This window comes from Pecten maximus, chromosome 4 (genome assembly GCF_902652985.1).
Source record: "Pecten maximus chromosome 4, xPecMax1.1, whole genome shotgun sequence".
NCBI classification, from domain to species: Eukaryota; Metazoa; Mollusca; class Bivalvia; order Pectinida; family Pectinidae; genus Pecten; species Pecten maximus.
The window spans coordinates 23,666,647-23,690,537 of NC_047018.1; the positions used below are offsets into that span (position 1 = coordinate 23,666,647).

A 23,891-nucleotide genomic window follows, 5' to 3' on the forward strand; every position below is an offset into this window, starting at 1 on the left:
ACTTAGAAGCATTATAAACACTGCTGTAATGACCTAACATCATAAGGCTAAGTCATATACTTCTCTGACGTATGAATATAGACCCTCCCCTTTTCAAATAACACCATGACAAGACACAGCATAGAGTCTCATTATTATGTTAACTTTGTCTGCAGGGTTCTTCAATGAGACTAGAGGTGACGCAGGACAATATATATATACAAACAAACGGCGTTCCCCTTCGGCATAGTACAAGCTGCACCAAAACAATACCAACCATATCATTACCTGCGGCAGAGGCAAAGCAAAGCGGCAGAGATAACTAAGGTGTCCTTCTACCCGAGGTAACATTTTCACATTTCTTTCATATTTCTTGCGATATCAGGAATTGTATCTGTGTAAGCATTGATCACATGTCTCCCTGTTTCTAGCTTTTTCTTTGATGTTTACTTTTATATATGACATTGGTAACTGCATAATTGTTTGTGCAGGATAAAATACTGCAACTTTTGAAGTGTTTCATTGATCTAACTTTAGATATTTTTCAGTCGGTAAAACATGAAAGGTAGAGCTTGAAATATTTGATTATTCTTAGATATGAAAATATATTAAAATATTCGATTTATATGTCATTCTCCTATTTATTTTGCGTGAATTTGTTTGATACAAATTCTGATTAATTTGATGTAAATGTGATATTAGTTAGTTAAATAAAAATTATTCGTGTCATGGATTAATATTTTTGTTTTTCAGAGCACATTAACTTTTGTTCATTAAATTAATTTACAGATGGCCTAGTTTGTTCAAAGCGCCTGCACGAATAAAAGTTTATTGTTCATAATTAGGTATCATTATTCTACATATAAATAGAATTTTGCGTCAAATTGTACATATATTTTCTTTAATATCAAAATTTTGAAGAATACTTTATTTTCACTACAGTTATTTCGTCTTATATGTGTGGTGATACAGAAACATCATAAATATTATATCATTAAAAAAGTGTTGGTCGGATGATGATCGTAGAAAAGTATACGGCAATTTGACTTTTCCTACAAAAAGGTTTAAATTTCGTCCTTTTCTGGTTAGTTAGGATACATGTGAACATACAATTACACAGAACAGATGATGCTGATCCGATATCATGCTTCAATGGCAGTTCTGATAGGAAAATGAAATTTAGGAATTACTTGTAATTATCAATTTGGTATCTGATTACATGTTTGTCATCACCTCGCGAAAATCTTTACTGTCGGTATCCTATCGATGAGACGACATGCAGGTTCGCGTAAGAGAGAACGGTAGCTATGGCGTTTTGTGTCGGCTTACCTATAATAATCACGACTCGAATTCCCGTCGAAAACAGGGTGAGATATTTCTGGTGTTTTCTTTTTGTAATTTGAGGGGAAAACAAACTTCAACTGAGTGATAGAACTCCCCCTTCTATTAAACCAATTCAGAAGGTTTGAATAGATGTATCCGTCCGTTAAATGGCCCCTTACACATCCCAGTTTTACCACAATCTATTTGTAGTATTTACTCTTTCTTGTTTTCTATTGGGTTTAGCGGTAGCTTGGTCAAGCTTTTAAACCGGAAAATCATTGTTGTGTTCTCATTCGATTCTCTCACTTACACCATCACACTTGTCGACAGTAGAAAACTGGATATAATGAAGCAGCGGTGTCCTCGATTAAGTATTTGAAAGCTTAGTAAGTTTTCTCTTTTCTGTAACGTCCGATAGCTAAGCCATTATCTATATATGTATTCCACGAAATGTTATAATATGATAAGAAATATACGATAACACTATACAGCTTACAGAATATACATATTGATAATAGTCACAATATAGCTTTCAAGTTTATGGCCAACTCCATATATCCAAAATGATGTACCCACATAATTCTCAATAGACAAAAAAAGATTAATTTTGCTAACCATGTTGGAAATCCGGTGGAAATTATTGCTCTGGTCCTTCGTGAGCGGATGTATATAGGAATGAGAGAGCTCATATCGTCCAGCCATCATCCCACCGCGAGAGCAGGAGGCATGACGCTTGATTAAACACGTGTTCCGTAGTGGATTTATTATGCATAACAGAACCGTTTAGATAGACTTACACGAATGGCGACACCCACAAGTTAGCATAGAACTTGTGAACCAATCATCAGTCTCACTGTCAAACTCGACAAAAAACTAATTTGAATCGGAATCACCTTCAATTAGAGATGATAACAGACTTTAGATATATGCTCTAGGTTAAGAGAACAAAAGGATATTATTGCGTTGATTGTTGGGGCCGGGGTACAAGCTGCTATCTATGTTAAAGGAGATAGCTCGAAGCATCCGAACATCCCACTACTATACTGGTTCATACGGAGGGCGAATCAAAACTTGAGATTTTTCATTGATCGGTCATTGCAGAGTGAAAGTATAAGCCTGAGGAGGTAGCCAGGCCAGTCTAAGAACCACAGTTCCCCAAGGCAGGAGCTTGTGATGTCGTTCCTGGCCATCGAATCGAATTCACCCTGGCAGGTAAGTTAAGATTCTTCTTACTTTCCCGTCATTTTTGTTGTACCCGTCTTTTCCCCGTGGCGAAACTTTGGAGTTCTATCCATCCACTTTACCCACCAGGTGCTGATACTACTGGAAGGCAAATCCGACAAAATTAGCAACTTACACGATTTGTTTACTAATATTTCTTTACACACTTGCTTCAAGGGAATATTCGCAAAAGTAAAGAAGTTGAAACTTTTTTTATATCAAAACACGAAACTGCACCTTTAGGCCTGCTTCAAGTTAGAATTAAATTGTATGACGACAGGATACTCATGCATGGTGTCTTGGGTTTCCGTTCCTTCTTTAATTCTGCATGATTTGTCAATGTAATTATCCAACTATTCACGATCCTGAGTCGGATAGATCTTTGTTATTGCATAATTCCCTGGACGCGTTTTTAATTGCCTGTGGAAATTACAAAGACTTTGTAAATACTGAGAAAGACCAATACCGTTATATGTATACACCACAAATGAATTATTGAAGGAAAACGAATGTTTCGTGTTTGTGCGTTAATTGTGTCTACCTGAAGGGGAATGTGTCATGCTGCAGGTATCATGTCATATGCTTAGCACTATGGCACCTATACAAATACTTGTCACTCAACAACAATTGACATCTGTAAAAGTTATAAAACTGAAACGACTGGATATGAATTTGTTCAAAACAAAGTAAGTAATATGTACTGTGTTGAATAGATATTTATTTTAATAATTTCTGATAATCTCAAAATAAAACCTAAATTAATAGTATATATTTTCATTTTAATTTTTAACATAAATTTACAATCAGTTGTTGGTCTGAAAATTGCCCGGGGTGATCTTAGATCGCCAGGTATTATTTATGTTTTCATAAAAATGTCGGCAGTGAGCTTAACCCAGTAGAATGATCTCAGGAGGCAATATAAATAAAAAGTAAATACACAAAGCAAGCACTCCAAAACTATAGAATGTTTTTAACACTTAATGAAAATATATTTTATTTCCTTCATTTTGTGTTTATGCAACAGTATGAAAAGTCGTTTGAGTGATTGGGTCTTGCTAACTTTGATTCAAAATTGAGTCAAATTATATTTATGAATTCATTTATTTCGTTTCATTTTTATTTCTTGTTTGAGTGGGGTGGGGGGGGGGGGGGGGGGGGGGGGATATTATTTTTCTTATCAATAACGGCATTTTCTTATCAATAACGGCATCTAGAATAATAAAATATTATTTGTTTAAAAACAGATGAATAAATATATTCAATTGTTCAAAGGATAAAAGAAAATAAGGCAATAGAAAATTGTTTGATAAGTATATGTAGTAAAAAGATATATTTAAAACCATTCCTTGCAATCTCTTTTCTCTTCTAGGGATATTCCATTTTTCATCTTACAATCTTATTGTATACAATTTATATTTCTATACAGTCAATACCTTTGATGTATTTTGTCTAAAATATTGCTATCCAATGTTTCTGTTAGTATTTCTTGTTAAACTCATTTGTTTCTGTAGAAAACAGGACATTATTCATTATTTTTACGATCTGCCATTAAACACAGGAGAGCATACCATTATAAGGTCCAATATCAGGTGAAGAATTAAAATTCATAATAAATGATACAAAAAATGTTATGAAGGCAACTGGATTTGTAAAAGGACAGAAATTACCCGATATTGTCAATCGAGCTCATCCCATTCCTAATATGTAAAACGAAATAAGGCTCTAATCTAATTTCATTCGGAATAAATACATTAATATTTGTGTCATGATCACGGCAGGAAAGAGTTAAATAAATCACTGCATAATTTAAGCATTTAACGAATTTGATGGTACCATTCATCGATCTCTTTACGCTGCTTAAATTGTTTGAGGAGCAGCGCAAATTGACAGATATAGCACGGATAGACTTTAAGTGAAACAGCTGATTGGACTAGCCATGTAATGAAGTAGATACAATATAGTATCAATTATGCAATATAACCAGAATTAATGGCTTATTAATTTTGGAGAAAAAGTCCATGTCTTTGTGTCAATACAACCGCCAAGGTATGTCGCCGTATATGAAGGTACAAAATTTATTAAATAAAATTGTATTGAACAGCTGTGAATAAAATTTCCCTTAAAACAAAAGCAGACGATTTATCATATTAACATCAATAACCCCAGCTGTGTGCGACTGCGTATGACGCGTGGAAATGTAGCATTTTGTAATGACATTTTATTATCTATTGTACAATGACAGTTTACTGTTTAATGTCCTTTGAAAACATGCTGTTTTGTACGATGACAGTTTACTATTCAATGCGCGATGACAGTTTACTATTCATTGTACGACGACAGTTTATAATTTGTGCGCGATGACAGGTAACTATTTAATACGCGATGAAAGTTTATTATCAAGCGTGCGATGACAATTTACTATCTAGTGCGCGACGAGTTTGCTAATTAGTGCGCGATGACAGTTAAATGTCTTTTTGGTGGTGATAGTTTATGATGTAGTTTGCGATGTATAATCCGCCTTTTTATGAACCATTTATTTATTATCGTAAGTGGTCACTGGGATTATAAACAGTAATAAAATAAAAACAAAATAATCAACAACAACTATCACTTACTATATATATAAATACATCTAAGTAATCATTTAAAACAGCTGACTACAAAAGCATGAATATCGTCAGTATTTGTTTTGGTAATTCATTGATGAATTCTTAACGACCTTAGAAAATATAAATTTATATTAAAAAAAACCTTTATTCAAAATGGATTGTCACTGTGCTACCACTACATGGCAAACCTAATTAACTGATTATACAAAAACATTCAGTAGATGAAATAGAGTAAAATAGTAACAACCGCAATAGCTGTAATTAATAGAACGCATTAAAACTGGGTTTTTTTCACAAAAGTTAAATTGAATTATAACACAGACCCACCTGGCAGGGTGTGCCTAGTCATTTTAACAAATACCATAGTGACAGCTACACTCACATCTGGCGTTCACTTTCATTCCATAAGTGGCCGGAACTATTGTCCAGCTAACTTGTCGTCATTTATCTATGACCTCGTGCCGCATTGTCCCCTCTAGCAAATCAAATCTGTTTCGCAGGTAAACTGTGAATAAATGCCCTATGTATTATCAGAATCGGGGACATTTATATTTCAAAACAGAATTTTCCCTGAAAAGAAAACATGCATGCACTAAATAATGAAAAATAAAGGTATGAAGTAAATGTGAATTAAACCTCTTCAATTTGAAAACATTTATGTTTGATAAATAAATATACGGTATTAAAATAAAACGACCATACTTGCTTATCTCTTTGCTCGGTAGATACACTATATTTATCGCTGTGTGATGTTTTATGTAAACACTAGAAATATCGTAGTTTGTGTTATAACCAAACTTCTAACTTATATTCTGGGCATGAAGATGATAGCTGAAAGCCATTGGCTGAAACATGTTTCGTAGTCAGGTCTTGAAGGCAGTGTCTTGGCTGTGGTTGACGTGTTTGAATCAGTTGTATTGTGATTGTGAAAGCATTGTCTTTGATCGCCTTGTTCAACATCCGCTTCACACAAATAAAATATGCACGGTCCCCAAACCAATTAAACGCTTCATCATTTTGGAAAACACAAACGTGCATAGCCGATGTAAACTCATCAAATACACTTGCATTTAAGCATGTATTCTTTATTTCTTTTGAACGTTTCATTTAGTGTTTAAAACGAACAAAAAAACATTCCTATCGAAAGTCGTTTCCTTATTTAATACGCAAACTTTGAATAATGGTAGCAAAATAGATAGGTAATTTTACAACAAATAAGATCTTATTAAAATGGCAAATATCCATATATCAGTATAAGTTATGGACATATCAAAAATTTGAAATAATATTGAAATCGAATATATGCGAATTATTGGGCTCTATTATGAATATGCTACTTTGTGGTGTCACTTTCTATTTTAAGATTTATCAACATGAAACATTCGAAAGAGCTACGGCAGCTATTTTATAGTCGGTAAATGAGTGTTTGAATCAAATGGAAACATGAATATTATGTAAGGAGGTTAGTCTCCGCCTCCAGAATTCAAAAATAACTTTAAAGTCTATCCCATTTAAAGACTTGGAGTAGTATGTGATAGATAGCTGTGGACAGATTAAGTTGATGTTTGAAATAGAGTGGTAACCTTTTTGAGTGACTAAACAAATATTTAACCGACTACCGTTTTGATTGACTGTACCTTGTAAATTGTATATAGTAACTATCAGATTTATTTAAACAACTTCAGTGCCACTTGTTTTATATAATTGACCAAAACTTGATAAAAAGCACTAACTTATACATTTGGCGTTAAAATAAATGTTTTCCGAACAAATATCAAACTTACATGCAAATTCAGCAGACAATCGACTATCTAATTACTGCCTTTTTTTTATCTATTTACTTTTACTTTAATGTTAAGATACCAAAACGTAACTTTTCGCTCTGTGCAGTGGACAACCGGACTGGATGTACATGGAAAAAAACGACCCACTCTTATTTCAGTCATGTAATGATGCATGTTTCATCGGAGTTACGACAAATATATTTTAACATTCGGGAAAGTATAGTGTAATTTAGTTCCTTCTACATCAAACAATGGTAAATAATCGACAGTATGTGATGTTAATTGTGATCGGTGTCGTATGTGCACATACGTTGATGACATGTTGGCACTTGGATGAAAAATTCTGCTCACTACAATATGGCGTGTGTACGGTAACATATGTAGCACGCGCTAGTGTTGACTCGGGTTCGTCCCTCCTGCGTCGGAAAGCGGTACCATGGTCCCATAACTACAGACATAACGGGGCAATGTCACAATTACTATATCAGCACTATCCTATCAGCGCCCCGTGTGTTCACCTATAACCTTTGACCTCATGTCAATTTCCTCAGCAGTAACAGCAGCGGCAGCCTCTGGCGATGTCCTGTGTGGTTCTATCGAGACGATCTGATCTAGCGGTCTAAACCTTAAACCATCTGTGTCATCAAGATTGGATAAAAGAATTCACCATACTTTGTAACATCATCTAATTTCTCTCTTTAATTATTTTGAGTGTTATAATTTATTATATCGAGTTATTTAAAAGATAGTTTGTGACCTCCCATCAACCAACTGAAAGAGTGTCTCAGGAAATAATGTAATGGAATACGCTAAGATGCTGATACGAGAAAGAGAAGTTGGATTTAAATTTTGAAATGTGACAATTCTTTACATAATTTTTATGTAGATCGCAATAATTTAACTAGCTGACTCTCAGCATCGGAAATAAACATCACTAGTAATAGAAAGAAAGCAAAGACATAAAAATGGCATAGTCCTCTCATCAGAAAAAGCAGAAAAGACACAGTTTAAGGTAATAAAAACAAAAAGGAAATACAGAGAGATATGCATGAGTGATCACAAAATAGACGCAAAATCCGGTTCTCAGCATTGAATGTGGCTCATATCATTGCGGCTTCTTTTATCAGTTTTGTTTGGTATATCATCCGTGAATCAAAATTCGGTATACGCACCGTCCCGGTTTGTAAGTGTGACATTTCATAACTTTGACTTCAAATTTAACATATGCCAACAGTGGAATAGCCAAAATAATGTACAATCTTATAAACTGTCAGGATAGAATTAGTAGACTTTTGAGTACAGAAATGAAATATAGAATTTCAGTTCATCATGGTCAAGTAATCCTGTTTTATTTCAAAGTTCCAAGATTAAAATTGTAAGTCTACAGATTTTTCAAATGAAACGGTATTCATGAAACATTTATACGTATTACGCCTTGAAGATACTGAACATTTTAAATTTAGGATCCAGGCTTTTGTATGTCCGTTTTCAAACATATATATGTAGGTACGGTTTTTGCCACCTGCCATCATAGTATTGTCAGACTCCTAATCGTCACCGAAGACAAATGGATGTCTATGTAGGTGGTGGGCACGTATAGAAATCTGCGAGACAAATGATTCTCATTTGACCAGTGGAAAGTATTTCTGTCACGCCCGTTTGACGAATGTTGAGGTCCAAATCTGGTCCACCTCTGGATCAAAGGTCATCTGTGAATGGAGTGACCAAAATGTGACTCAACATAGAATATGTAGGCTATGTGAATCTGATATATCACGGCCGTTATAAATCGTGGAAATAACATATATCTGTTAAAGGCCACGTATGTTTATTTCGGTAGTTTTTTTCGTAGTGCTGTATTTTTTTCAGGTGTTATGTCCTACCGCTGACATATGATATTACTGAAATGTTTTAAGATGGTTTAAACGAAAGCATGGAGTACTCACTAAATGGTCTAATCCTAACCGACTTGCATCTTAAAGGAATTTTAAAACAAAATTCAACGCAAATTATATATTATCTATTTTTTTTTTATTAACTTTCAGTAGTATTTAACTATTCAAATAATTTGTTTTGTCGCAAAAATATCATATTTCCCAGAATGGATGGGAAAACAAAGGATAATATAATATAAAGACCACGTATATATAAATATATATGCTTAATTACAACACCGGGTGGGCAGTTTAAATGCCATACATTCCTTTATTTTATTGAACAATTTTAAGTACGTGTAAGTCGATCTCCACTTCACATCTGCTTCATTTTGAGCTAAATAAAATAACACACAAATATTATGATTGTTAAGATATTATTGGGATGGGTATCCAATCAAAGATAAAACTTCAATAAAAATATGTTGATGTTTCAACCGGATGTCATTATTTTCATATGTCTCCTGACCAAGGTCAAAGTCCAATTTAAAATTGTCCACTTCTCCACAAACATTCACATAATTCAACATTGTATATTGGAATGTTGTGATTGGATTCTAATTGTGACCAAACCACAACGCTTGTACTCACAATGGGCACAGCATTTCTTTTAATTGTAATCTAATAGGCTGTCTAAGAGGTTTCCCTGGACAGTTAAGTGGTACTACCTGTTGCCTATATAATCACAACTGGAAGTCCATTACATCTAGGGCACTATGCTATCAACAAGATTGTTTCACTTTCGTGTTTGGTATTTGTTTGAACAAGAGTAGTCGAAAGCTTTCAATTGATATAGCATATGGAACAAAGGAAATAAATGTGAAGATATTTCAAGAGTATTCTATTATATAGTGGAGAGGAATCCAGAATGACTGATTGATATTACTAATAGGAAGTCACTAACGGAGAACGATATAAAATGACTCATTAAATGTTTGTGTTAGATCTCCGGAGTAGCACGATCGCTACAGCAATTATCACTAGTCTCTTATTTTAACTGCATATTAAACTTGTCGTGTATCTCGCCATCCCATACAACAACGTACACCACCCGCACTGCAGGGAGTCATTTGTGGTGCATATTCCTGGCCAGGTAATCATGATATCCCTCTTATGAACAAGTAAGCTAACGTCGGTGAAAATAAAAACACGAGTTGCCACAAACCATTAACGATGGTCAACGTATCATGAGCAACACACGACTTATGATTTATATTTCATCTTCACGCGATTGTCACGCGACAAACACTGTCGTTAAAGGTGATGCCTTGCTGATTTCGAGTATAACAAATGACCAAGCGGTTGATATAAATTGCCGTAATAAAGAAGCCGGTTTCTTAAATTTCATTTGAGTCGCCTTAATTCGACAGATACAAGAAATTAACTGCAATCGATACAAGGTATAGATGTAATAAGATATAGAACAGGACTGGTGTTTTGTATACGCCTCAAGGAATATCGAAAATCCAGTTAGAGTAGATGTATATAATCAGACTAAACCTGACGCATTTATGCGTCTTTAAATTCTAAAGAACGAATGATTTAATTAGACAGAATTGATTTCATCAAACAATCGTTCCTTCAATCGAATTTTCGTTTGTTTTCTGTATCCGTTACTTAGTGATGTTTCAGTGCTTTTCTAACTTATTCTTCAGCAGATAGACATATGTCGTAAATATGCTAATTTAATCAGCTGTTTGTCAACGTTTGCATGTCTGTCATTTACTTAGATTTTACTCTTTTTCAGCAGGAAAAGCATTCAATATATACATACATTTTTTTTATCCTACCTTATAACAACAAAACTAGCTCGATTTATTTTGAACTATATTTGTATTACATTATGATCGCCTAAAAAGAAATACTCGAAGTATATACATGTACCACTGCACCACATCTACGTTCAATATATAAAACTTTATCAATATATCTATATATCCTCGATTTTGTCGCATAAACAAACGCATGCAAATTCCTTGAAAGAAAACGGTCGTCGTATGGTGACTTTTGATATATTTTATAATTGTATTTATAACTTTTGTTGCATATAGCTTACATGAACAATTAAAATATTAATTATGTGCAAGTATCCAGATTCACGAACTAAGACTTTAGCTGCCTTTTAATTCTCCATATACATTTCTATATAAAATTGTGCCAGTGAATGTACTGTCGTTATATATACAAAATATATAGGTTTATTCATCATTAATACAAAATGATGAGTTAGATTAATTCTTCCGTCTGATAGTGCGCGTAATCCAATATACAGTGTATAGTGGTTTTATAGTGTGTTACACCCTATCACTACAACTGTACGGGTAAGAATTTACCCCTGAATCACACACCCGTATTACCGTCTGACGTACGAGTTCTGGTCTGTCACGATGGCCCATCAGTCATACCAAACAGATGATCAATCGCTGTTAAATATATGCTATCATGAGCATTGGTCGAATAGCCAAAGTCTACATAGCTTTGCAAAAGTACAAGCATGTTCCCCCTATTTTCCATCGAATCACTATTTATAAAAACATATTTAAAATCTTGTTTAAAAGCAGTATGTTGAATACCTTATTATGCAACCTAGTTGATATGTTAATGAAAATAAAGACCGTCTATTTTATATTGACGTGATTGCTGACAAGCTAACATGACTAGTGTCTAATACTCGTATAACCTTACAAAGGAGGAAGTGCGATAGCCTCTCATTCCTTACGTTTGGAATTTTAATATTCCATCCCGAGAACGTTTCAGTTATCAACGTTTTATGACAAAAACATACCAAAGAAACGGTTTCTGACAAAATGGTGCTACATCTGTTCGTAAATATGTAGTTAGTTATTTCAAACTACTATTGGCATTTCCTGGTGTTTACTTTATAATCAGCTATTCATATCATTTGGGTAATTAACTTTAGCTGAATAAAATTAACTCTCCTCAAAGAGACGTCCTGACAAATACAAAATGTACAAGTACTAATAGATAAATTTGCGCAAGACCTACATTGTGTTTTAGGAAACCATCCTCTCAACGAATAGGATACGGAAAAAGATTATTCACTTGACGCTGTGTAAAGGGAGATTTCCTCCAGATAATTATCATCATTTTTAAGGAGATAGCATCACATTTATCCCCTTTGACACCATAAACATGTTCGATGAAGACTTAATTACACTAATAAAACCATAGTTGTTATATCCTGGACTGACGCTTTGGATACCGTCACACTTGGTATGTTCTATAATAACTATCGTAGTCGACTGGAACGGTATTCCTAATAGAAATGATTTTACCTTAATGAAGGCCAAATATTAATGAGAAATGTTGCTGCCTCCGTCGTAAGTAATTAATAAATTTTAATCTAGCGATAGAACGGCGTCCATTTCATCAATGAAATGATGCTGTCACTTTGTGTAGGTCCGGGATCGGGTTCATGTATTACAATCTCATATTATATTGTCACGTGGGGGACATTATTAAAAAGGGCAACAAGGTCATATTGTATCAACACGTTTACTTGATATGGATCCCATCCGTTAAGTTAGTAACAATACCTGTTATTTGGCATTTTGATAATTTTATCCTCCTAAGTTTTGTTTTGATTTGGAATATTTATGTAAGTCGTTACATTTTTTAGTTTCTTTCCCGTTTTTACAATTTTGCTTTATATATCTAATCAGTAACTGTTATAATCTATTTATATCAATACATTTTAACGCTTCATCAAAAGATGAGATCTAGTATAATGAGAATATTTGTTTCAATATAATAATTAATCAGATTAGCAGTTACTATGTTGTTACGTGAATATATCATTAGTACATGATTCATCGTTCTGTAATAGTAATTACAGCATAGTTAAGACATTTTTCGAAGAAATTCTGAACTCACAATTACGTGATGGACAAATTGCCCCTTTAATGCGTGAACTTTCCTAAGAAAAAGGCCACACAAACTTGACTTTGCGAACCGTATTCATTCATCAGGGGTCTTTACCTTTGATTCTAGCAGGGCGGATATGGACTCTCGTCATTACGGTTTGGCGTTAGCATCGTATATCTTCATCAACTAAATCTACCAGGTCGTCTGAAAGATTTAGAATGAGTCAAAACAAGGGCAATGTGTGGGGATTGTTAGTCATCCAGTTTATAACAAATTAACGTCTCTCGTATATGTGGTGTAAAACTACCGAGGTAAACGCAGAATAATCCATCTCTGTCCTGTTTTATATTTGGTGGATATTAGTTATAATGGTGCTATCTACTCAAAACAAGAGATAGAGATTCGTAGTGTAGTTCTTGGTTTAACTATAGAAAAGTCTCTTCACACGAATGTTCTACAATATTTCTACTCGTTTTCATCAAAGTCTTGTTCGCAGTAAATTATATATATAAACTAGTGTTGTAGTTCATATTTGTTTTCATTTTCTCACCCTTGACGTATACTAAATTGCATTTATTTTTTTGTTTAATTGACAAATTTTGCTAAATTGCAGTAATAGTAATTATTGCTAATTGTGACAGTAAGTTATTTAAATCGTATAATATATTATTCGAAAATATTAAATAGGTGGTTGTTGTAGACGTCGCGTTAGATAATAAATATTCATTATAACGGTAATGGTCCTATTACAAATATCATATTCATGTTTATTTTTTGATACACGGAGTGCTATTCAGAATATAATTATAGCATGTATGTTATCGCTTCAACGGGATAAAAAGGGATACACATCTACAAGTGTAAATATCAGGTGTGTACCGAGAGTACTTGAGAAGGGTCCAGTCTGTGTCCGCAGGATACTGACCACCAAATCTGTACGTTCGTCTAACGTGATTAGTAGTCTAATAACGGTCAGCTCTGGGCAGTTTACACCTTAGATACATACATGTATAAGTTCACCTAGGAAAACTTCTAATCATTCTCACATAGATACTAAACATCCAATGGTACCTTATTAATCCAGAATACTTTTCGATTTAAGATATATTTTTTGCTAAAAAAGTCAATATTGTACAAATGTTTTCTTTGGATTGCTTCCCTTATATCTTGTAATACTTCTGCATCAGCGAAAGCTGACAGCTGTCAGTTAACGTCATCACTTGAACAAGCCCCACCTTGATGGATCATCACTTCAGCAGGCTCCGCCCCTTACAACTCATCACTTCTGGTAACCACACCTCTATGTTTATCGCATCCATTGATCTAAATATGCTAGTGTAGCGTAGGTTACTTCTCAGTGGAGCACAGAGAACATCACACATGGTGTCTAGCGTGGTTTTAAACCACATCACCGCTTTTAAAGCTAATTCTAACTACCAGGCACTCTTCATCACATGTGTTAGTTATTGTTGGTAATCATATTATCAAACAGTTTTGAAATTATTTTTCTTTCTTTGAAAAATATATTTGTAGGATTATCATATTTTTGTCAAAGAAAAGAGAATTTGAAATATATAGTTTATGCTTCACATATCATAATGTCCATATCAATGTAGAAATGTGGACACGCTATTTAAAACTTGGTCAAATTAACAGAATTTAGGTCAAAAGCCAAAAAAAGAATTCTCGTTCTAGATAGAATACAAATTTTATCTTTAGTATATCCAATGTAATAAATCAATTAAGTCTTAATTTAGTATGCAACTAATTAACGCTTAAATGATCAAGAAAGAATTGAAGATAATTATGGTAATACATATAATTGTATAAGCAAAAGATACTTCAATTAGTTGGTGATGACATAGTTCCGATTAACGTATCTCTAGGGAATTAAAACACTCCGAGCTTTCTGTTAACTAACCAACATCTCAATTGATGGGTAATACATCTATTGCAGCCAAACGAGGTTTCATGTCGAAATATATTGAACAGCACGTTCTTTTCGCCCAGGAAGGGCTGTTGATGACATTAAAAATATCCTGTGAGCATGTTATATTGGCTTACCGCATGTTTACACGGTTTTTCTCGACTATATGACATTCATGTTATGTTTTCGCTGTTAAGTGATGCGATTATATTTTAAGATTTTCCTTAATTTTTATTTATTCATTTATGTGCTGAAGAGTAATTATGATCGATTGAAAACAAGTATAAGCTGTTGTATAACTTTACACAATGTATTCGTCTTCAAAGGTTTGAGCTTCTAATTTTATTTATTTAAATTTAAAGTGTATAAATTAATGTAATGCAGGAAATTCTATCGTGTTAGTTAACTTTTGGTCTGACAAGCGATCAATTTAGGCCACTGATATACTTGTTTTCCTTTATTGGTCATGGTTGGGTATATTTCGATATAGTAGGTGGCATTTCAGGCTCTAAACGCTGTCGGCGCTGTAGTAACTTTGACTAAAAGTAAAACTTTACATCAGAAGACAACATATACTCAAAAATTATTTTAAAGGCCGCCATAACATACAGACTATAATTCATTCGTGTTCGACACTTTATAAAATATACACATGTGTATCTAACTTCTCTCTGTGCCATGATCAAAAAGACATCGTAACAAATTATGCAATCATGCATGTAACCACTTCAACAAACAAAATAACACATGTAGTTTACAAGTGTAGATCTACACTCGCGTAAACAAGACAATAGACGATGTAGCAAAAGTCATTCATAGTCAATATTTCTAAAACTCTAACAAACTTATGAATATATATGTAACTTTAACATGTAAATTATCTTAGAAATGCTATCCGATAAACTTTAAAAGTTAAGTTGTTAATAAAATCTGTTTGTAATTCTAACGTAGAAATTGATTTCTATTGTTCCGACTAATTTCACTTTATGTAACGTCACACCACTCACAATCTCTCAGTTCCCAGCATTTGTGTGTAATTTAAACAGACACGGAGTATTTTTCTTGTGTTTATATTCACAAGGAATAGTTTTACTGGGATTTAAATAGACGACGAACAATTGGTAATGCCTGTATCATTAAGTCCTCAAAAGACATTTATTTGAGTCCATAAATCCTCCACAGTCGTTCGTCCATCGTTTTACATTTTATACAAACGGGAAAATACTAATTTCCAAAACGCGACAATAGCCGGATTTTTGCGTGACGAAGCATTCAATACTCTTCATACCACATAAAACCTCCTTCCCCGCCCAATCTTTATCCGGATTCCGGTCGAGGTGTTAACCATTAGAGGCTAAGATTGTCAGTTCCTTTCAGAGCTTTTCGCTTCTTGTTACACGGCTCGACACACTCGGTAAATAGAACTCAGGACAGCAGAAAAACGGTACGGGAGCTGGGTAGATGAAGCAAGAATATTGAACTTCACAGCCATCAAATAGGGTTCTTATCGTTGGTAAAAATCTATAATGTACGAGATTTAGAGCGAGTGTATAAGTTTGTATGAATGTTCAATATATCCTGCCCCGAAGAAATTTTAAACGGTTTGTGCAGGTTGATCCTTTTCGAAATAGTTTTAATGACAGCGCTTCATCAACGGACCTATATCCCATTACACTTAAAGGAAGTGATCCAATCCTCCCGGCAAACGGTTCATATCGATAACACAGTGTTTTATTTGGTAGTTAAAAACAGACTAGCATTAAATAAGCCATTCATTTGGAACTAAATCAATATTACTCTAAAGCCCCATTGTCTTTTTTTTCTTTATTAATTCTGAGTAAAACTTGATAATGTATTAGAAACGGCATGCTATGGTACCATGTAAGTCATCACGCATAATCATTTGTTGTTAACAAGCATGAGGATGTTGTAGGATGATCCAATCAACAAAACCCAAAAACAGAAGTAAGCTGACATTTTATGAGTTGTTTACATTTAAAATTGTGTTAGCACTGTGTCTATATGACAATAGTTCTGTCATATTCAATGAAGACAAGGAACTGAGCCAATATATGTGAAAAGCTCTGCAGGTACCACTTCGATCATTGTTTTAGTGTGTCATAAAAGTGACCAGATAAATTCAGCAATCAGTTACCAAATCAAGTACTTTTTCTAAAGCAAGATTTTATCCTAATTATTCTAAATTCTGTTCCACAATGTCATTGTTTTTTACGTTTGTGAAATTATGTATTTCTGTATCCACTGTACTGATACCAAAATCAACTGAATATGAATGATTTTATTGTATAAAATGTAAGACATATTTCTAGTAACATAGTGCTCTCGTAAAGGTTTGGCTGTTAATGCTGATCAGAAGGCCTGCCGATAATTGCCTCTAAATCTAGGATATTTACCAGAATCAGTACTTGTTTTAGAGGATATATGTTTACAATACCACAGCGCTGTAACGTTTTCTTAACTCGTCATATACACATAGCATGACAAACACGGCAAAACAGTTCAAGTAGACATTATGTCATACCGAAATAATGGCAGATACTAGCAATAATAATATACAAAATGGAGGTGGTCAGATGAAAGCCGGAATGGTGACAAGCGCGAGCACCACCCAAGACCGAAACCACCATGACAAGCCTGTAGTGTTTATAGCTTGTCGGCCTGGTCACCCATGCCCGTATCTCACTCTGGCCTACACCTCTCTCTGATGTGACATCTCGCTCCTTTTTTTACGTAGATATTTTATTTTTAGGAAAAAAATAAACATGAAATTATGTGTTGTACATTTTACAGAAGAAGCAAACTGATTACCTCGATTCAATACTCTGAAAGTAAATTTAATTCTTAAGAAATTGAAATGTGAATCAGATTCAGTGACTTCTGCACTTCATCACTGGCCTTTTTGATAAGTGGGTGACGGGGACAGGTATACAAACGTAGAGTTGATAGTGGTAGGTTACGGAGTGTCGATATGACGACAGGACCAACTCACTTGACAAATCATTGCGTCTGTTTCGCCATCCAGTGTAATTTGTCATGGAGACATGATTCGACCACAGCTTCCACTGACGACCCAGCTGAACGGCTGTTGTCCATTGTACAACACCTCAGTGATGACACCACTGGGAGGGTGCCCAATTCTCCAGTCACAAGGTGACTGTGGTATTTTTCTTGCTTGACATCTCTATCTGGCTCTTTGACGGTATCCATTAATAAGATTCGCTGAAGCATCGGCCATCATTGCTACTAAACAAAAACTTGTATTGTTTTCTGATGTCATAGTACCTTATGATACCTGTAATTTTGTACACCTGTAATCAATTACCAAATCACTTTGCATTGCTTACGATCAATGTTGTTTCTCTCTACCACACATACCTGTTGTTACATCATATTCTTCATTACTACTTAGTGGATCCTGTTATACGTCTGTTTCTTTTGTTTCTGTCTAGTTTACTTAAACTTTGTCAATCGGGTCTTATATAACCATGTGAACACATGCTTATGCGTCGTTTACCAACGTAAGCATTTTGATATATTGCTTCTAAATCAGTCTGCTTTGTTAACATAATTACATTGAATACCTTGATTAGGTTTAGAAAGTCTAATAACTTGTAAACATTGTCAACATTAATTTCATTTTTTGGAATAACAAACCTCAAAGTGTCCCACTGATTTCCCTGTAGCCTTTCCGTTATGTTCCAGACAAACAACATGATACTATGACAGAAACATGGTATATTTTGGTGACCAATAAACAATAGAATATCCTATTTTTTGATGAATTAAATATTTAGGCAGTGCCTGCTACAGTGATGTATTCAATAGTATTTGTGTACATTCCGTCTTAGATCTTCTGTGTCCTGCATACGTCCATTTGTATGTCTGAAAACGTTATCACGTATTATAGATTTAGGCAAGGGAAAGTTGACTCTACCGGAACGCCTGGTCCTGTCATAAAACATAAGGACGGGTGGCAAATTTGTGTCAGGAAACTCTGATCCTAATGGTACCTTGTTTTGTGGTATCCGGTGATCCGATTGTTACCCCCACGGTTTTGTAGTATTCCCTGGCCATATTGTTATCTTGTTTTATATTGTCATCTGATCCTATTGTTACCCTGTTTTGTACTGTCCTCTGATCCTATTGTTATCCTGTTTTGAACTGTCCTCTGATCCTATTGTTACCCTGTTTTGTACTGTCCTCTGATCCTATTGTTACCCTGTTTTGTACTGTCCTCTGATCCTATTGTTACCCTGTTTTGAACTGTCCTCTGATCCTATTGTTACCCTGTTCTGTCTGTCCTCTGATCCTATTGTTACCCTGTTTTGTAATGTCATCTGATCCTATTGTTACTCTGTTTGTACTGTCCTTTGATCCTATTGTTATCTTGTTTTGTACTGTCCTTTGATCCTATTGTTATCTTGTTTTGTACTGTCCTTTGATCCTATTGTTATCTTGTTTTGTACTGTCCTTTGATCCTATTGTTATCTTGTTTTGTACTGTCCTTTGATCCTATTGTTACCCTGTTTTATAATGTCATCTGATCCTATTGTTACTCTGTTTTGTACTGTCCTGTGATCCTATTGTTATCTTGTTTTGTACTGTCCTTTGATCCTATTGTTATCTTGTTTTGTGCTGTTCTCTAATCCTATTGTTACCCTGTTTTGTATTGTTCTTTGTTTTTATTGCTATCCAGTTTTTCCGTCAATTCGATCCTTATTTGGCTTTATCATTGTGTTGTTATTTAGGTTTCAGCTGTGATTCGTCAGGTAATGCTTTGTATTAATGCTGTTACCTTTTGTTTCCCCTTATTTCTTTAGGCATTTTTCTGGGGTTTTTGTTTTACTATTTTTTTTTTTTACTAGATCGTGTCATATGTATATCGTTCGGAACAAAATGACACATTCCCAAGATTCTATTAATTTACCTGAATTTGCTGGATTTCCGGTGTAAATTATATGCTTATTGCGGTCTAATTATAACTGTACATAGGTGGTTGGTTGTGGAATGTTTTGAGTGGACTCTGATACAAGATTTTAGCTTTGTTTTAATTGGATCATTTGTAGAGAACAGACCGAAAAATCGTTTAAATTGTTTTCTTCAATTCCCACAGCTTTTGAGTTACATGTGTGTGGTATCGAGTTTTTTGTTGAAAGTCCTTAATATAATTCAATTTGAATGCGAAATCGTGTGGTATAAAAGAATACCAATTTAGATGTTTATCTACAAGTACCAGTATCGAATGGTTCATCGCCAATACATGTATGAGCTTTAATCAAAATGATACGAACTCATCAGGAAATACTGACGTACCTAATCCAGTTACATTTGATTCCCTTGACACACCAATCTATAGGTATATATAGGTGTCAGATTTATATAAATGTCTTGAAACTTGTTTCTGATTCCTTTTTGTATAATTTATATGTAGTATAGATATACAGTTTAAACTAAATCTTTATATGTTTGGGATTCGTTTGTTTTGGTATACACACATTGGTATTGGTATTTGGTATACACCGCACATGCGTGTTAGGAGGTCTGTGTGTTTTGGTACGTTATTGCACTTGATCAATGTTGGTGTGTTTTGACCGAAACAAGCGGTATTACGTATATCCTGTACACAGCTGTTTTAGTATATATGTTTATATTACCTATATGCCTACGATACACCACTAACCATCTTATATATTTTTTCTCGATATACTGGTGTTCTTTTTCTTCTATTGATTCCTGTATGTATGCGTTTGCACTCCTAATACAAGATTTAAGATTTTTATTATCACTCTGACACAATTAAGTGTGTAACAAGAGGTCAAACAATACATAACAGCAACGAGAGTAGATGGACATATGGACAGATTCAACAGGCTATAATGTAATTATGATATATTGATATACACAAGTATAGATATTTTATCTCAATTATTTTTTAGAATTGTTTGTAATTTTACAAGAAATATACTTATACGTTTTACTAATCGTAAGTTACATATTGCAAACATTCCTTTCATTTTGTTTACATTTGGATTTGTGTAATAATATTTTGGTACAATTTTGTCGCCAACCTGACAAATAGATTCTTTTCTAAATTCAAAGAGATAATAATATTCATCTCCTACTTCGTCTTAATAACAAAGTGTACATATTCTCTCATCACGAGGGATTCATATCCAACGGCCAGTTTCTCAGGGGCAAAGGGAAGTTAGACATGCGGAACTTACAAAACACTGTGTGATCCGCCCCTTTTACTTAAGTTAGTCTAGCAGTTCTCAAAACAAATGTTAGATCTGGACAATAGATGGTTTTGCCCTCTGCTGCTCTTCTCTATATCCACAAACCACTTTTGAATAAACTGATAATTTAGCTTTTGTTTTACTATATGTTTCAGTTTTTGTCGATCTAAACTTTCATTTTAATTACCATATATATGTCAAACCTAAGTCTTTATAATAATTATAAATGTACTGTGTCACTATCACAACCTTTGTAATATATATTTGTGGAGAGGGTTTTAATAAATTGTTAAAAACTTCTGCCCAATCCAATTGTGTCTAAACAAATACGTTCAATTCAACGCTAAGTCATTGAATGCTGCACAGGTAAACCGTCGAACATTGAGAACACGTCCTTCATCAATGGCGGTATTGGTTCATGTTTTTTTTCACACGTAATTATTTTAAGCATTAAGATGTGGCACACATTTTTTTTGTCTTATTAATCAGTGTGCATGGTCCGTGCAGCAGATATCGTATTATCATAGTATATTTACCTTCTGTACTCGGTGAACTCGACATTGCGCTGAGTTTCACATTGCTGGGGGCATATCATGATCTTTACACCGGAAAACACCAGTAGTCTCATCGGGTCGGGAATGGAGAAATTTGATATACTTTTAACATGAATTTAACTCTAATGGCAGGTTTTTTTTTCATGGTGCAATGTTTCATTTTTCATTTTCGTATCTTTTTCTAGTATAGACATAATAAAATATGCCTATATTATGCTAAACTTTACACGAGACAGGGTTGACTTTGGAATTGTTTTGGGTGTTAAGTTTAATGGGCAAAATTGTTCATGCCGAGGTAAAGTTTAAACATGTTCCTTTAAGTGTTTCTACATAAACCAAATTATTGGTTTTATCGAAACATGATTCATTTGAAAGGTAAATATCAACAACCATCTAGATCCTACTTGGCATGTCAAGGCAAATTGTCCGAAGTCGTGGAACGAAAAGATTGTTCTGATCAAAATCACTGACCACTGTCCATACTGCGACGTGTTCTATGGCCAGTGTAAAGTGGCCACAGCCTAGTCCGTACCTGGCCGTATCACTCTCTACACTTTCATCCTGTTACGTTAAGCCAATTTTCTCGGTATCATTACATTATAGCTTTTCACTCCTTTTAAATTCCACAGAGCACTGTGGTGGCCGTATAGGTGGAGATGATTCCAGTTTTAATGGAATACATTAATTTGTCCGAGGAGAATGTTTATTGTATTGAGAGGGTAGCGCCGTACAGTCTGGCCGTATGTAAAGCTCTTTTGTTACGAAAAATACCAATCCACACTTCAAGTACATAACACTGCAAAAAACACAACACCTCTCCACTCAGGACTGTCGATTTCTCTATACCCAGCTAAAGAATCCCTGTACTGACCACAAACCCATCAAAGGGCTAGAAAAACGGCCACAAATCGTCTTACCTCGCCTTTTATGATGTTTAATCTCAATTTTAAACACTCTAATCGCAACAGGTAGTTCTGGTCAAGTGTGTCCGAATTATATAATGTGCTTAAGTGGTCAAGGAGACTTCGCGACAAGTGTAAGGCTATTCTTTGCGCCTTGTATTGCAATGTTCCGGAGGATTTGTGACGATTCCGTGTCCGTGTGTTACAATGCCTTACGATTTAGTCGTGGCATAGCTTTACGAGTGTGTTTGAATAACGTCCTTATGTAGAGTTAATTAAAAGAAAAACATAACAAGTTCTTGGTCATAAAACTTTAAGGAAACATAATCGGTGGAGCGGGCTACATTGTAATTTGTTTACTTTTCTGACCACCGTAGCGTACTTGTGCATGTCTCGCGGGCGTGTCTGGACTTCAGCTGGACTTAGCTGACCGCTGTCCATTCAAACTGACAACTCAAAATACAGTAACAATAGGAATTTTACACAATGTCTATAATGACCTGCTGACTATTGTTTCTCGATCGTTATCAGTAAACCACTTTTGTCTCCGGTGTTTACGACGTTTTATTTGCTTCCGGTTAGTGGCGATAGGGATCTCTCGTTATTTATATTACTGTCAACTGCCGTTATACACTGTTCATATCTATCCTGGTACGATATATGAAAATGATCCTAATATGCCCATGTGCCATCGGTCAACATGTCTATGCCATTTCTGCTTGAAAATTGATCAGTATCAAAAAATGAAACGTAAATATCTTTCTAAGGAAACCGCTAACAATTACCATTGTCATCTATTAAGTAAGAAATAGTTTTACCTTCATACAAAGCATTTCTGTCTTTTGAATTATAAAAAAGACAAAGAAAAGATACACTAATGACTTGTGATGTGATGCATTATTTTTTTAGTGTCATTTCATGAATGTTCTAAGTGATATCGAAACAGTGTAATTCTTTACCAGTTACACTCTGTGACTTTACCAGTTACGCTCTGTGACTTTACCAGTTACACTCTGTGACTTTACCAGTTACGCTCTGTGACTTTACCAGTTACACTCTGTGACTTTACCCGTTACGCTCTGTGACTTTACCAGTTACGCTCTGTGACTTTACCAGTTACGCTCTGTGACTTTACCAGTTACGCTCTGTGACTTTACCAGTTACACTCTGTGACTTTACCAGTTACACTCTGTGACTTTACCAGTTACGCTCTTTGACTTTACCAGTTACGCTCTGTGACTTTACCAGTTACGCTCTGTGACTTTACCAGTTACACTCTGTGACTTTACCAGTTACGCTCTGTGACTTTACCAGTTACCCTCTGTGACTTTATCAGTTACGCTCTGTGACCTTACTAGTTACGCTCTGTGACTTTACCAGTTACGCTTTGTGACTTTACCAGTTACGCTCTGTGACTTTACCAGTTACACTCTGTGACTTTACCAGTTACGCTCTGTGACTTTACCAGTTACACTCTATGACTTTACCAGTTACGCTCTGTGACTTTACCAGTTAC

General features: G+C 34.7%; 1 protein-coding gene across 2 annotated transcripts in view; it reads left to right on the forward strand.

The window, feature by feature from the left end:
* Window positions 1-210: 210 nt before the first annotated feature.
* LOC117325558 (transcription factor AP-2-epsilon-like) overlaps window positions 211-23,891 on the forward strand; it is a 39,730-nt gene continuing 16,049 nt past the window's right edge. The window contains exons 1-2 of one of the 2 annotated variants that reach the window (XM_033881866.1): window positions 211-323; window positions 2,404-2,514. In XM_033881866.1, coding sequence (XP_033737757.1) covers window positions 2,476-2,514 — 39 coding nt within the window. In that variant the 5' untranslated portion in view covers window positions 211-323; window positions 2,404-2,475. Of the gene's footprint in view, window positions 324-2,216; window positions 2,515-23,891 lie in introns of those variants that run through there. The other variant, XM_033881867.1, reaches the window with a different exon arrangement.